The sequence below is a fragment of the Ictidomys tridecemlineatus genome, chromosome 10 (genome assembly GCF_052094955.1).
Source record: "Ictidomys tridecemlineatus isolate mIctTri1 chromosome 10, mIctTri1.hap1, whole genome shotgun sequence".
NCBI lineage: Eukaryota > Metazoa > Chordata > Mammalia > Rodentia > Sciuridae > Ictidomys > Ictidomys tridecemlineatus.
In genome coordinates, this window is record NC_135486.1 from 44,250,099 (window position 1) to 44,267,085 (window position 16,987).

At 32.8% G+C, this 16,987-nt stretch overlaps 1 protein-coding gene across 3 annotated transcripts in view; it reads right to left on the reverse strand.

The window, feature by feature from the left end:
- Window positions 1-16,987, reverse strand: part of Gpatch2 (G-patch domain containing 2) — a 173,552-nt gene that overhangs the window by 57,476 nt on the left and 99,089 nt on the right. For all 3 annotated transcript variants that reach the window (XR_005731015.2, XM_005334960.5, XM_040278721.2), the window contains exon 6: window positions 11,368-11,435. Coding sequence is in view for 2 of the 3 variants with exons in the window: in XM_005334960.5 (XP_005335017.1) it covers window positions 11,368-11,435 (68 nt within the window). In the remaining variant the exon portion in view is untranslated. The remainder of the gene's footprint in view (window positions 1-11,367; window positions 11,436-16,987) is intronic.

The following is a 16,987-nucleotide window of genomic DNA, read 5'->3' on the forward strand; positions in this document are numbered from 1 at the left end:
AAAAAGAATGGAGTTGTAAGGATGTTTATTTATATTTGATTATACTGGAATCAAGATTGCAGAAGATGTTCACAGGGAGACTAGTAGTGAAAGAAATATCTGGGAGGAGAAAGTACAGAATAGTTTGAAAGTGAACAACTGCAAAGAATGGCTAGGCTGAGACACTTAAGGACTGAGTTTTCCAAGTTCAGTTCTTCCTCTAGCATACAGAGGCATATTTAGGAACTAAGCCTGACATGTTATTACTTCATTTAATCCTCACCAGGGCTATGCTGGTAATAGGAACTACCATCACCTACTGAGCCCCTGTATACTATAGTGTTCTTTCAAGTAGAGCAGTTGTAGTTTGAAATTATGAAGTGATCATTTTTTTAAAACTAAAAGCTCTGTAGATAGAAAGTTATAATAATCTTTTCACTCTTCCTTAATCCTCCTGCCCGCCTCCACTGATTTCTTTTCTACTAAATCATACTTTTTAGAAGACAACTGATATTGCAGCTTATAATCCAGGTTTCACTGTTTGAAATAAGTTGCTATTTTTGGACTTAAAAGCACAATTTTATTTTAACTTAATAGTGGGTTTTATGTACATAAAATGGTCTAAATCTGTGCTATCTGAAATGGTAGCTAATAGTCATATCTGGTTACTTAAAGTAATATTAAAAATTAAGTTACTCAGTTGGAACAGCCACATTTCTAGTGGTATAGGCACATGTGGTTTAGAAGCTACCATGATATTCAGTGCAGATATACAACAAGACTAACAAACCAACACATAGTATTTAAAAATTAATTTTTTCCCAATAGTACAATGTGGAACATATGTAGTTCCATTCTGCGAGTTTTTGCATCCAACAACTACCTTCTAATTCCTAAATGTCTACAGACAAATCAGGGCTAATGGATGCACTTAAACGATTCCTCCACATGGCTAGCAAGTTGCCTAATGCATTTGCTTTTTTATTGACTTTTCATTGAACAGAGTTAGTGCGTGTGACTTTGGATAAGTCAAGATATGTATGAAATGGGGATGAAATACCTGCAATGACTACTTTATAGAAGGTAGTAAAAACCTTAAAAACAGCAATGCATATAAAATTGCTCTGAAAAATGAAATATTCTTTATGATACAAAGTAACACCATCACCATCATTTTGATATGTCTTATACCTAATTCAACAACCTCTCTGAATTTTATTTACATACTCTGTAAAAATATATAAGAAAGGATACTTAGGCTTATTCTATTACTAAAAATTAAGACATTCACAAGCTAAACTTATTTACCTAAAGGGTATAACAGTAAATTAGAAGTAGAATTGATCTAGAATGTCTTATTTATCTCAACCTAGAGTTAAACCCACTTTCCTATAAAGCAACAGATGCTAAATTTCAAAGTGTAAATGTACTCCCAAAGAACATAACCTTTAATCCAGGCAAATCTTGCTTTAAGCAAACTCGATATTTACACAAAAGATAAAATAAAGGGTGAATATTTGCTTTAAAAAGGAATTCATCATAGGATTATAATGAGTTACTCATGTGCATATAAAATAAGTTTGATCTATATACAATTAGGTAAGTGTCTTTTACTTAAAAATGAAATTAAAGCAAAATATAAATATCACTTTAAAATCAATTAATAAATCATCTATCTCTATTCAAAAACAAATGTCTTATAAGTGATTGGGAACAAGTTAGAAAAAGTTCTGGAACCATTTAGAAAATACATAAAGAGAGTCTCAGTATGCTTATATGTTTTTAAAAGTTAATCATAACATTTTTTCACATTTTAATATTTATACATCTAAAAAAGCAATGGAATAATTGTAAATTTCAAAATTTAATATTATTTTTACTCAGAAATCAGGTCTAATTTTTCTGTTTTAGCTTGATCGAGGCTCTAGGCATTTTTCCTGTAGATCCCTAATTATATTAATAAATATTTGATTTACTGATACTAAATATTAGAAGGAACCTATCATATTTTAGTGATTGGACTTTAAATACAATAATATGTTTTGTAAAAAATAATTACTATACAGTATTTTAAAAAATTATTACAATGTTGTTACTTTATTAAAATGATCACATTTTTATAATTATGATACTTTTTAAGGCTTCCCAATATCTATCCAGAACACATTATTCACCTTTAAAAAAAGAACTCCATTTCCAACATGTGTGCAGCAAAGTTGTCTTTTTATGTTGTTTTTTTACGTGGTGCTGAGGATCGAACCCAGTGCCTCACATATGGAGAGCACTCTACCACTGAGCCACAACCACAGCCCCAGTTGGGTTAATTTTTTTTTTAATATTTTTTTAGTTGTCAATGGACCTTTATTTTATTTATTGACATGTGATGCTGAGAATGGAACCCAGTGCCTCATACATGGTAGGCAAGCACTCTGCCACTGAGCCACAACCCCATCCCCAAGTTGGGTTAATTTTGACATGATCACAAATGTATAGAATATAATTTTAGTCTCCAGTGTTCCTTCTATTCCTTTTCTCTTCCCTCCTCCTCCCCCTATTCTACAACAGGTTATTTGTTTATTTATTTATATATTTAGTGCTTTATAGATATGCATCAAGGTAGAATTCACTGTGGTATATTAATTAATATACGTACATTGTATAATTTTATCAATTTCATTCTGCATCTCCTCCCTTTTCCTGTCCTTCTCCCCCCACAACCCACATCCTCTATACCACTGTTCTCCCTTCTATTTTCATGGGGTCCCACTGCCCCCCCCAAACTTATTTTGCTGCATCTTCCACATATGAGACAAAACATTTGAACCTTAACATGATATTATCCAGTTCCATCCATTTACCAGCAAATGTCATATCTTTGCTATTGTGAATCCCACTGTTATAAACATAGGTGTGCCTGTATCACTATAGTATATTGATGTTAGTTCTTTTAGACAAATAGCAAGGAGTGCAATAGCTGGGTTATATGGTGGTTCTATTCCTAATCTTCTGTGGAATCCCCATACTGCTTTCCAAAGTGATTTTACTAATTTGTACTCCATGTGTGTATCCTTTCCCCAACATTCTCACTAGTATTTATTATTTGTATTCTTGATGACTGACATTCTAATTGGAGTTAGATGAAACTTCAATAAAACATTGTTTTGATTTGCATTTCCCTGATATCCAGGGATATTGAATATTTTTCATATATTTGTTTGCCATTTACATTTTTTTAAGAGAGAGTGAGAGGAGAGAGAGAGAGAGAGAGAGAGAGAGAGAGAGAGAGAGAGAGAGAGAGAGAGAATTTTTTTTTAATATTTATTTTTTAGTTCTTGGCGGACACAACATCTTTGTTGGTATGTAGTGCTGAGGATCGAATCCGGGTCGCATGCATGCCAGGCGAGCACACTACCGCTTGAGCCACATCCCCAGCCCTGCCATTTATATTTTTTATTTTGAGAAGTGTCTGTTCATTTCTTTTGCCCAATATTGATTGGTTATTTTTTTTAACTTGAGTATATATTTTGGGTATTAATCTCCTGTTGGAGGAGCAGCTGTCAAAGATTTACTCTTTCTGTAGGCCCTTTATTCATGCTCTTGTTTCCTTGGCTATGCTGAAGCTTTTGAATATGATACTGTTCCACTTATGATTTGAGGTTTTATCTTGAGCTTTAGGTGCCAGTACATTGGAGAGTTCAGAGTTGCAAGCTTCTAGCAGTTTCAAGGCTTATGGTCTATTTCCCAGGTCTTTGATCCACTTTGATTTGACTTGTGTACATGTTAGGAGATATTTAGTATCAAGTTACTTTATGTGAGTCTGTCTCTGTATCTTCTATTCTGACCCACTGGTTTTCATGTCTGTTTTGATGCCAATACCATGGTATTTTTGTTATTCTGTAGCAACATTTGAGATCAGGTAGTGTGATGCTTCTATTATCAGTCTTCTTGCTCACAATTGCTTTGGCTATTCTGGATCTTTTATTTTTCCAAATGAATTTTAGGACTATTTTTTTCTAATTCTGTGAAGAATGTCATTGTTTTATTTTTCTTTTGAATGGGAAGTACATTGAATTTGTATAACGTTTTTGGTAATATGGCCATTTTGACAATATTAATTCTGCCTATCCAAGAACATGGAAGGTCTTTCTATCTTCTTTTCCTTCTGCAGTGTTTTTTCTATTGTTTTCATTGTAGAAGTATTTTTAACTCCTTGGTTAGATTTCTTTTTGAAGTAATTGTGAATGGAATTGTTTTCCTGGTTTCTTCCTCAGCAGATTCATTATTGCAGTACAGGACAGCCAGTGATTTATGAATGTTGACCTTGTATCCTGCTAGTTTGCTGAATTTGTTTATCAGCTCTAGAGGTCTTCTGGTAGGTTTTTGTGTCTTCTACATATAGGATCAGCAAACAGAGATAATTTGAATTTTTCTTTTTTTTTAACCTGTATCCCTTTAATTTCCTTATTTTACCCGATTCCTTTGGCTAGAGTTTCAAGAACTTATTGAATAAGAGTGGTGAGAGTGGACATCCTTTCCTTGTTCTTGATTTCATTTTTCTCTATTCAGTATATTTGCTTTGGGCTTGTTACATATAGCCTTTAAGTTCCTTTCTTCCGTTGTTTCTCCAGTGTTTTTAGCATGAAAGTGTGCTGGATTTTGTCAAAGGCCTTTTCTGCATCTCTTTTGAGTTGATCATATGATTCTTGTACTTAATTCTACTTATGTGGTGAATTACATTTATTGATTTGCATGTGTTGAATGAAACTTGTATCCCTGGAATGAAACCCACTTGCTCATGGTGTACTACCTTCTTGATATGTTTTTGAATGCAGGTCATTCACATTTTATTAGGGATTGTTGTATCAATGTTCGTCAGGGATATTAATCTGTAGTTTTCTTTTCTTAATAAGTCTTTGTTTGGTTTTGGTATCAGGATAATACTAGCTTCATATAATTTGGTAGTGTTCCTTCCCTTTCTATTTCATAGAATAATTTGAAGAAAACTGTTAGTTTTTCTTTAAAGGTTTAATAGAATTTAACTGAGCAAGTTTTTCTTTAAAGGTCTAGTAGAATTTAACTGAGAATTGATCTGGTCCTATGCTTTCCTTTGTGAGAAGGCTTTTAATTGCTAATCCAATCTCATTGTTTGATACTAGTCTGTTTAGGTTTTGTGTATCTTCCTAGTTAATTTGGGAAGATCACATGTGTCTATGTTTTCTAGATTTTTCAATTTATTTAAATATAAATTTTCAATATCTTTTCTAATGGCCTTCTGGATTTCAGAAGTGTCTGTGGTGATATCTACTTTTTCATTTCTAATTTTGTTAATTTGATCTTTCTCTTTCTTTTGGTTAGTTTGGCTAGGTATGTATTAATCTTATTTATCTTTTCAAAGAACCAAGTCTTTGTTCCACTGATTCCTTGTATTTTTTCCTATTGTTAATTTCATTAATTTTGACTCTATTCTTAGTTATTTCCTATTTTGTAACATTGCGTTACTAGTTTGTTCTTCCTTTTCTAGGGCCTTGAGGTACAGATTATTATTAGATTATTTATTTGGCATTTTTCTGTTACTTATTTTTTTAAAGTTTTTAAAATGTAAATGAACATAATACCTTTATTTTATTTATTTTTATATGGTGTTGAGGGTCGAACCCAGTGCCTTACATGTGCTCGGCAAGCGCCTTATCACTGAGCCACAATCCCAGCCCATTTTTCTGTTATTTAAATGTAGACAATCAATGTTATAACCTTTCCTCTTAAAATTGCCTTCATACTGTGCCAGATAAATTGATATGTTCTACCTATATTCTCATTATTTCTATGGATTTTTAAATTTCTTCTCTCTTCTATAATCCATTTCTCATTTAAAAGAGTATCACTCCATATTCCTGTATTAATATGATTTCTATAATTTTTCTTGCTGTTTATGTCTAATTTTATTCCATTATTATCTGATAAGATGCACAGGGATTTATTTATTTTTTGTATTCACAAAGACTTACATTGTGACTTATAGTTTACTTTTAAAAACTTTCCATGAGCTGCCAAGAAGAAAGTTATCTATATATTTTGCATTTTTCACCTTATCACCTTATATTCAGTCTGTGGATATCTCTGCTTGTGACATGAGTGTCTTGCAAACAGCTTATAGTTGGATATTATTTTTAACCCATTCTGCCAATCTATGAATTTTGGGTTAACTAGGGAGTTGAGACCATTTATATTCAGTGTTATTATGGATAGATTTGTTATTTCCTGCTATGTTGATTTATTTGCTATATTTTATATGGTGTTAATTTTCATTTAGCTGCTTTTATGGAGAGCTTCATCCACTTATGTGCTTGGGGGTTTGTTTCTCAGTTCTTCTATGTATAGTGTATCATTAAGTATTTTTTGTAGCGCTGGCTTAGTGATCATGAATTCTTTAAGTTTATCTTTATCATGGAAATTTTTTTTACTTATCAATTTTGAAAGAGAGGATTGCTGGATATAGCAATTGTGGCTGGCAATTGTTTTCTTTCAAAACATGGAATATTTCATTCCAGGCCCTCCTTGATTTTAGGGTCTGAGTTGATTAGTCAGAAGTAGGCTTATTAGTTTATCTGTAATGTAACCTGACATTTTTCTAGAAATTTTTAAGGTGTTTCCTTATTTTCTATGTTAGGTGGTTTTTATTATGATGTATCTTGGAGAGGTTTTCTTTTGATGTTGTCTATTTAGAGTTCTATATTCATCCTCCTATAGGTGATGTCCATCTGATTTCTAAGGTCAGAAAAATGTTCTGCTATTATTTCAATGAAAAGGTTTTTAATGCCTGTATCTCCATGTTCTGTTCTAATCTGATGACTCTCAAATATGGCATCTTGATTTGCCAGCGTTCTTGTAGATTCTGCTCATGGTCTTTTCTCCCCCTACTGCATACGGAATATCAAAGTTCATGTGCCCTATCTTCAAAACCTGAAGTTCTGTCTTTGAGGCTTTAAATCCTGTTTTCCATGTAATATAATCTGTTTGTATACTTCCAAGTCAATTTTCTATTTGATTCATTGTGTCTTTTATTTCTAAGAGTTCTCATTGGTTTCTTTTCTGCTCCTCTATTTCTATGTTGAAATGGTCTTTCACTCCTGGGTTTGCTCTTTTAAGTTCATTCCTTAGATCTTTTAGCTCAATGAACATTTCATTAATCATTTTTATATTCTTTCTCTGAAATTTCACCCTCTTCCTTATCTATGGGTTCCTTTGTTGGGGCACTGTAAATTTGGGTGGGAAGGAGAAACTTGTTTGCTTTTTTCCTCATGTTTTCAGAGATCTTGGACTTTTGCATCTGTTGAAATGAATTCCTCTTCCTCTTTTAGGCATGCATCCTTTGGTGTGTAGTTATCTTTTTGTTCTTGAGACTTCTCTCTGTTTTTGCAGTATGAGTAGAAAGATGTTCAGGAGTGGAACCTGAGGTTCTCCTTAACTGTTCATACTTGTGACCTGGTTATTTGTTTGAGATTTATGCTTCCCATATTCTATGTGCTAAAGTATTATTCAAGCTTGAGTGGGGCAGTTTGTGCATGAAGTAAAGTTTGCTTAAACTTGGCTGAATTGTGAGGAGCAGTAGGATCTCTACCCTGTCAACTTTAGTATCCCATCAGTTCCCAGCACCTCTGAGGAAAAAGGTGAGGAAGAAATAGGAATAATGGTAGCTACCAATTTACAGTCTTAAAAAATAAATGTCCAGTGTCTACTATGACATCCATTACACTAATTTCCACCTGAAGAGGGACAGTGGGGTCAACATTTAACATCAGTACCAACAATATAATGGGATTTATTATAAAATATCACTATATAGAAACTACCCAGACTTGTATTGCCCTATTCCATTCTTCTCATATTTTGAGCTGAAAACTTTTGGTAAGGTGAGCTTTTTCATATCAAATACTATGCTAGGTATTGTTCTACTAACTCTGAAACGTCCATTTCCTTTACCCGGTTCAGGAGGCTGTGTGTTTTGACTGGCCATTTCAAGACTGCTTCATACCAGTCTTTGGTAACTGTGGGACTGGCCATCTAACCATATGAATCATGAATTAAAAACTTTTAAAAGTTTGTGAGATTGTAGTATATTTTGCCATATTTATTTGCTGAGAGCCATAGCCAAGTAGGAATGACGCATGGCAATTTCCTTGTCAGCCTACCCCATGTTGCTTAGAGGGAGGACTCTCCATTGTGGAAATGGGCTTGCCTTGGACCCAGGTCATTTGCAGTGACATTGCATGAATGTTTGAGAGTTTTGATTTGAATGGTGACCTTGCTCAGGGATTAGGGCGGATCTGGGTTTAGGGTGGATGCGGGTTTAGGGAGGATCCTGCTGGATTAGGGTGGGTCCAGGTTTAGGGTGTATCCTGCAGGGAATAGGGCGTATCCTGCTCCTTGAGTTCTCGCAGGATTCAGAGTATTTTGGGATGCACAGCCCAGTGGAGGTGTGGATTTTCCCCAGAACGTGCGTGTAGAGTGCTGGTGGATTCTCCCAGAACGTGCGTGTAGAGTGCTGGTGGATTCTCCCAGAACGTGCGTGTAGAGTGCCGGTGCATTTTCCCCAGAACGTGCCGGTGAGAGTTCGGGAATAAAGAATTGCTGTTTGAATCTACAAGGCTATGAGTAGCTCGTGATTTTGTGTCCAGCCAGACTGCGGCATTTATTAAAATCTATTTTAAGAATGAAATTTTAACAAGTGAAATTATTTTATTTATGCCTATGGTTATGTATGCCCTGGTTTTGGAGGGAATTTACAAAGCAAGACAGATACTGCCTTAAAGGAACATCAACAGAATAAAAATAGAAGCCATTGATTTACTAATAAATTAGGAGTTTGAAAATATCGGGGAGTTTACTGACTATTTCTCTCCATTCTTACAGGTTCTTTGTTACATGCCCAAAGGTAATCTTTAATAAAGTTTAAATAAAACCACACTTAACTATTGTATTCCCCTATACTGTTATGCAGGTATCAAGAAGGAGTGTCTTGAAGACAACTAGTTCACAGAACACTGGAAATGAGATCATTTGTGAGCCAGATTACCATCCTAAGTGGAATACGTCTTATCCTTTTTGATTATTACTCATTATCACATAGAAATAATGTAAAATCATAAAAAGAAATTGAAAAATAAAATATTTTCAAGCAATTCAAATATGTAGAATAAAAGGACATAACAAGATATGACAATAAGTCATGGAGCTTATGATCCTTAATTTAACTGAGTTGTAACAGAAGAATACTGAGCTGGTTTTGAGTTCTTTATCTACCACTTAGCAGTCATGACACATAACAGTAGCAGAGCTACTTCAAATTTTGGTTTTCTCATATTCAAAACAGGGTCCATACCCATTCCCACTTACTTCGAGGTACTTATGGGGCTATAGAATGTATCAACACACATGAAATTACCTCTACTTGAAAGAATTAGTAATATAACTATATTAAGGTATCATTCTTTCATAATATTCATTGTGGCTTTCCTGACATGTCCATGGAAAAAAAAATCTGGAAAACAACAAAAAGTACTCCTATGCCTCCCCACCTCAATAAAATTAAAAAAAAAAACAACTTATAATTCCATCATTTAGAGATGATCACTTTTATTGCTAATTTCTTGTGGGTCTATCCTGTAACTTCTGTGAGTTAGTTAGAAGCAAGTTATTTAACCTTTCTGAGCCTTAAGTTCTCAGGCAGTGAATTAGACAGCCTCTACGATCCATTCTAGCTCTAGTACTTGCTTCTTCTACCACTTGCATTCAACAAATATTTAGCTGGTCCCTTCATATCCACTTTCCAGTGTTGGTCAGCAGAACTTGATCATCCTAACCTGAGAGCCCATGATTTGATACGTAAGACAGTGTGCTGTATATTGTGTAACTCAAAGTAGAACAAGAGAGTCTCCTTGCCAAGTTCACTGGAACAAAATATGTTTATTATAATTATATTCCATGCAAAGAATTTAATCTTATATCAATTATATATTGATTTTTAAAATAAAACCACTAAGCCATTCTTAAATATATATAGTGGAATCTAAGAATCACTGTAATTTGATATCTATAATCATGATCACACTTTTTTAAAAGCTTAAAATTCTACTTGGTTAATTTTTCTCCTTACATATGTATTTCCAATTCTGTCCTAAAATATACTTGTGTGTGTGCATGTGAGTACACATACATTTTAGCAGGGGGTACAGACAGTTAAACCCAGGGATGCTTAACCACTGAGCCACATCCTTTTCATTTTTTGAGACAGGGCCTGGCTGGGTTGCTTACAGCCTCTCTAAGTTGCTGAGGCTGGCTTTGAATTTGTGAGTCTCTTGTCTTAGCACTCAAGTCACTAGGATTAGAGGTGTGCATTAGCATGGCCAGCTATCTTAATACATTTTAATGCTCTAAACCCTTTTATCAGTTACCCTAACAAACTCCTCTGCAAGAAAAATTTGTGTATACAAAAACACTCACATTTTTAAATTTCTTTGACTAGAAACCAATTCAGTTAAAAAAAATTTCAAAAGTTGGATGGATCTGTTGGTCAATGAAAATAACAATTATAGGTAGCTGATAATAGTTATTTAAGGTCTCAAACAATCATCAACCATATTCAATTATTAAGCAAGCATAACTAAATTTTGCAATATTAAAACTAAAAAAATAAAATTATTAGAAAGTTATCATGTGTTCTTTCCAAAATTAGTTCATGTATACTGATTAATATTATATTTAATATCAATTCTATTCATATTTTTATTTTTTATAGATCTGAGTACTAAGAAACCCTAGTCATACAAACTGACCCAATAATCTCTTCCTTTTGTATTGCCTTAAAAAATTATTTCAAATTTATTTTTTGCAATGCTGGGGATGTGGTAAAGCACATGGCAAGTGCTTTACCACCGAGCCCTAGACCCAGCTACATTTTCCTTTTGTTTCTATATCAAAATATATTCTGGTATCTTTAGACCTCTAGACCATTATTACCAAATAGTAGGCAGGTTCAAAGAGCAAAGAAGTAAGGGAAAAACCAGTTAGTTACTTATTCTTTCATCTGAGTAGTTGAGGGGTTTGATGCTACTCAGTGTCATGAAAATTCAAATGTTTTCAGATAGTGTATATATTTCAATAATGCAAAAATTTCAAACTCTATCACAAATAAGATATTTAAAAATATTTAAATTTTTGTCATGGATTTCATTTAAATTGTGCTTACACTATTGTTATTGGTATATGATTATTTACTCTTTTTAAAGATAGACACAAATTAAGCCACATTTACTGGGAATAGCTGCCAATTTCCCCCCCAAAATAGGCAGAACAGTCCAACTAGGTTTTGTAAATACAATGAGTACTCACTCATGGTGATGAGAATCTGGGGAAAAGTGAACCATCCTCTTGTTATTGACTGGATTAGGTGTGGGTACCTGAAGGGAGATTTTAAAACAAAACAGAAATAAATTAGTCTCAGGTTGGATTGTAAAAAGACAGTGTATAATAGGGACAAATCCATTTGAGAGTGTCACTCTGAAAAGGAGAATATGACATTAATTTCTTTGATTAAGACAAAATGGTATGTAAGAAAAGTATAATTTAATTCTTGGTGAGAATTTTTTGTTTGTTTTTTTGGTTATTGTAGTTCCTCTGCTCAAATTGTAAAAGTGTATTTACAACAGTATAAACATCCTTTGTAAGAAACAGACCAGTGCTAAGTGTAGTGGTGCATATCTGTAATTCAAGTGGCTGGGAAGGCTGAGACAGGAGAATCACAAATTCAGCCTCAGCAAGGCTCTAAGCAACTTAGTGAGACCTTGTCTCAAAATAAAGAAAAGAAAATGGGCTGGGAATGTAATTCAGTGGTAAAGAGCCCTGGGTTGAATTTCCAGTATACACATATAAAACAAAAAGAGAGTGAGTGAGAGCAAGAGAAAGAAAGGGACTAGTGACTATTTCTAAATACTGTCAAACTGGGCATACATTTGATTATATATCAACAAAGAGATCAGTGTTGAGCAATTATTTTCAAGGACCAATGTTTTTGTAGGTGGATATAATGTACACATTTAAATGCACACAAAAACTTAGATCAAGAAAGTAATGAGTAGTCTTTTTCATAATTTTCTCACAGTTAGAAATCATATATGTGTTTACATAGAACAAAATGTACTTTTACCTAGAAGAATAACATTTTACTCCTTTGTTTCTAAATAAAATTGGAGATCTGATAAAGAAAATATTAAATGTTTTCTTGATGATGTCAGGTACTCCCATTTTTAAGGAATTTCACAACTTTCCCAACTTACAGAGATTCTCAAATGGCACAAAAAAACAGGACTGTGCATGAATAAATGTGACAAGTCATAAACTTGCAGCAAAAGATTTTAAATTATGCTCCACAAAGAGAAATAAAAATAACTTTTTCATTATCACAGTGTCATTTACATAGAAGAGAATTTTCAAAAAGACATAATGAGGTGGTAGAGTACCTCCAAAAAACACTAATGATTTTTAAAAATGTATTCTTTCTTATATTGCTTGGGTAACAAGGATACCAGCATATACTCTGAAATTCCAATGCAAATATTGCAAATGTACACAGAGGATAACATGAATAAGCCTATAGTTGGAGCACTACAGGTAAACATGTGGCTCAACTCCAGGACCACAGCCTGCGTTCATCTCAGAATGCGGTTTTCATGCTATTCCACTGGGTATCCCTGGAATACAGTAATCCATTTTCTACACTGTGGCTATGAGAAAAGCCGACTGTGCCTATGTCATGCTTTGTTAGAGGTTCATGATCACATTATCTCATGGTGGACCTGACACTTTTATTCAGTTTACAGTGTGTTCTATGTACAGGCAACTTATTTCCTTTGCCAGGGCTGCTGACAACCTTTTCCACACTATATTAATCTTGTTTACTGACTTTATCTTGGTACAAATATCAGAAAACTGAACTTTTTATCTCAGAGAAAAAATAAACAACGTGTTGACAGAAGCAGAAGCTATTTTCAGGACTAAAATTGCTTGTTTACCTGAAGCTATACTTATGGAAAAATGTTTAAAGTCTTGCTCTGGCTTGAAATACATAATCTGAAATTTAATAAATGAAGAAATTTCACATACACCCATGTGATAAATTGCCTGATGAAAACAATGCAACTGAATACAATAAAATAGAATTTATAACTAATTTATACTATAATACAAATGTAAGCTTTCAATCTAGTCAGAAATAATCATAGTGTGTATTTTTCAGAAATTGTATATATGTATAAAAAACTATAAGCTCAATTCAATTGCAGAAAATAACTCACAAAAGATTTATAATATCAAATGCAGCTATTTAAATGACTTTACATATTCACATAATAATGGCCTTAAAAAATAAAAGTGAGTATCCTTTATTTTTATTTCAAGTAATCTTGTGTTACTTTTAAATGTATATTAAAATAGACATAGTTTAGAATTTTTTAAAATAAATAAAGCTACATTGATATGTAGATACGATGATCCTTGGAAGGTCATTGTCACTGGTCTGAAGCAGGAGTAAAGTGTTATTATGATAGGAATCTTTTCCTACCTTCAACCCCTAGATACCACTACCTGAAATGTAAGAATCATATCTTTAATACGGAATTCAGCTGGTGGAAAGTAGTGTAATACTGAAGTTTGAGTAGATTTCAAACTAATGTGTTAAGCACGATTATTAGTAGAATACTGCAAAGAATTATTAAGCTTCAAGAAAGAAAGAATTGTAAAAGTTATAATTGTCTCATCATGAATTCAGAACAGACAATCATCTTTATAAAAATAACATGAAGCAGTTTTCAAAATGAGATCAAATTATTAATTTCTACCAAAAAAAGTATGGAAATTGTTTTTTTCTCCAAAATATGTACCTTCTAGTAATTATAAGATGTCTTAGAAAGAAATCACAAATTTAAGAATATCATAGCACTTTTGACTAATAAAATATTCACATAGTCATGTTTATTAGTATCAAAATTATTCAATAAGACTAGATAGGGAACAACTATTCTGTTCTTTTAGGAGAATCTGGATCCCCATAAATCAATTCTTATTATTGATAAAATTATGGAGATAATTATTCATGTTATTAATCAATATTCAGTGATTGTAATCTTAGACATCATATTATATATCTTGAATTCTTATGATTAATCTTCTAAATATTCCTACACTAATAATGAATAAATCCTAAGATGAAATTTTTTTCATTATTGATGCTTATTACACAATTAAAAAACAACAACTCTTAAAACCAAAAATAGATGGTTTCTAGGTAATATAACTTATGTTATAATGCTAACAGATCGTGAATCTCAGAGAAACTTTCTTGTTATCTACAATCAAGAGATAAACCTCAGAAAACAGGAATGTGGTAATGAGATATGAAAACTCAGCAACAGTTTTATAAATGCCACAATCAATAGATAAGGTCAATAAGTACCAATATATCAGAAATTCAGCTAAATAACATCAATAGGGAAACATGTATTCTTTTAATTTATTAGACACATTAAAGCATTTTTTTCATTTTATCACTTACAAAACACCAATTTTATGATTTCCCTCGAAAGACAGTTGAAACTGTCTTTTATATCTCATTTTCATCTTGTCATTATAAAACCCTGCAACTTCCACAATTACATAGTTGAACAAATCACTTCCCATGCTAGTTGAGAAAGAACATTCTTCTAAGATTAACACAGAGGTTGTTCAATTATGGGTGCTATCTTACTTATATTTTCAATGATTAAGATTCCTTTCATAAATTAATGAAGTTTTATGTCTTCACAAAAGTAAAGGGATTGTCATCCTTTCTTCTCTCCTTCCAATATAGTCATTTCCCTTCAACTTTGTTCTGATTTTTAGCTATATATATTTTTTCAACTATATTTTATTTGCCTTCCAAATGCTATTGTGCTTCAGTGCCCACACTGACAAACACTTATGGTGGCAGGCTGCCATTCAAAAGAAGGCTTTTCAATTTTGTGCAGACTGGTCAATCAAATCTACACAGCCTCCAGGCTGTAGGGAGACATGGCCTGAGCCTCCCTGCCAGTTCGTCAAGACCCAGAAGTTTCCTGCTTCTCTTAGGACAATTATTAATTTGACTCCTTTGAAGAAAGAACCAAGGCTTTAAGTTTAGCAGGCTCTGCATAAAGGCCTCCAGAACATTCAACAAATGTGTCACTCAAATATATGTGACAGATATTAAGGAAAACAACTCAACTAAAATAAGTTTAAAAATATGACTTTAAACCCTGGGGATGGAAAGGGGGAGGGTAAATAAGTAGAAGAAAACAGATTTTAGTTGGTAGTTGATAAATTTATCTTTATTTTTAAAAAGCCAGGAAAATACTATTCTAAATGTTTTTCAGTAATTAATTTTAATAGCTATTTAAATGAATATGTTCAATGTTTATCTTTTATTTCCTACAGAAGAATAAAGGAACATTCTCCAAGAGCATTTCAAGTGAGGGCACTTGTGTATTTATGGTGTCATACTAAAAGTCCTATTACAAGATAGCTGAGGGAATTAATATAACATATATTTCATTGTGTTATCTGTTCTCATAATATTATAGAATACATAGCATAAATTGAAAACTATAAGATTAAAGGTAAAAAAAAGTAGTTACTTGATTTAGAGGAATAAGTAGGAAAAACAAGCACCTTGTTAATATGGGAATCCCTTGCTCCAATCCATCTTACCATCTTGCCAAATTTAACTTTCTAAATTGTTGCATTTTTCATGTCAACTTTCTCAATCTAGAGCCATTCCATTTACAACCACCAAAAGTAAAATGAAAACTAATGAGAAATGAATTAAAGACTCTCCTATTCCTGACCTTTTCTAACGTGATCTAATACTTTATACAGCCACTGATTGCTCCTTGTTCTAAACTCAATATAATGGTTTACTTGATACAATTCAACAAATATTTACTAAAACTTACTGTCTATAGAATATTATGCTTAAAGTTACCATATAATAAGCAGTATATGGTTCTGATTCAGCTGGGTGATTTCGTACTATTAAACAGAACCAATCTATTTGAATGTCTTGAGCTAAGAACCTTCTAATTCAAATTTTTCTGTTGTGTTGCTTCTTAAGAATATAAATATCTGTAAATAATTCATATGAAAATTCTTATTTTACAGAGTGGACCAGGAAAACCATCTTCACTGGCAAAAGAAGAAAAAAAGAAACCAAAGAAAAATGCTTACAGAATGCATAATGTATGCCAGACACTAGGAGAACAACATTGTAAGTCCTTATCAACCAGGAGTTACAGTGTTGATGTCCTCCTAGAAGAAATATTCAGGAAGGAAGATGATCCATTTCTAAGGACAATCTAGGATTTCAAAATTACTGTACTAAATAACTACATTTATACAATGTAACTTTTTTTTAACTAAGAAAAAGGTCTTAAAAGTTGAGAATCTTATAAAACCTAAGATGAGTACAAAAAGATATATCAGGTTCTCTATTATAAACCATATCTTTAAAAATACCAACGTTTACAAATAATCTTGCTCTTATCAGCAGTAATGTTAATATAACTTTTAGGGAAAACTTTTTATCAGGATCTATGTAGCATCTACTATTCATAGTCTTCATGTTATTGCAAATGTATTATAATGGATACAGTAACAGAGTGGGTAAATGTGATGATTTTTTTCCTGGTAGTCAAGATTAAGGACTCTACATTGTTGTGTTATACTTTTAATATACAGCTTTCAATCCTTCTTAGAGAACTTAAGCATGAACAAATCAACAAAAAATATGATAATGATCACAGCATATATCAAGAATTAGAGTAATGGGTCGGGTGCAGTGGCGCATGCCTGAAATCCCACCAGCTCCAGAGGCTGAGGCAGGAAGATCCAGAGTTCACAACCAGCCTCAGCAACTTAGCTATACCCTAAGCAACTCAGTGAGACA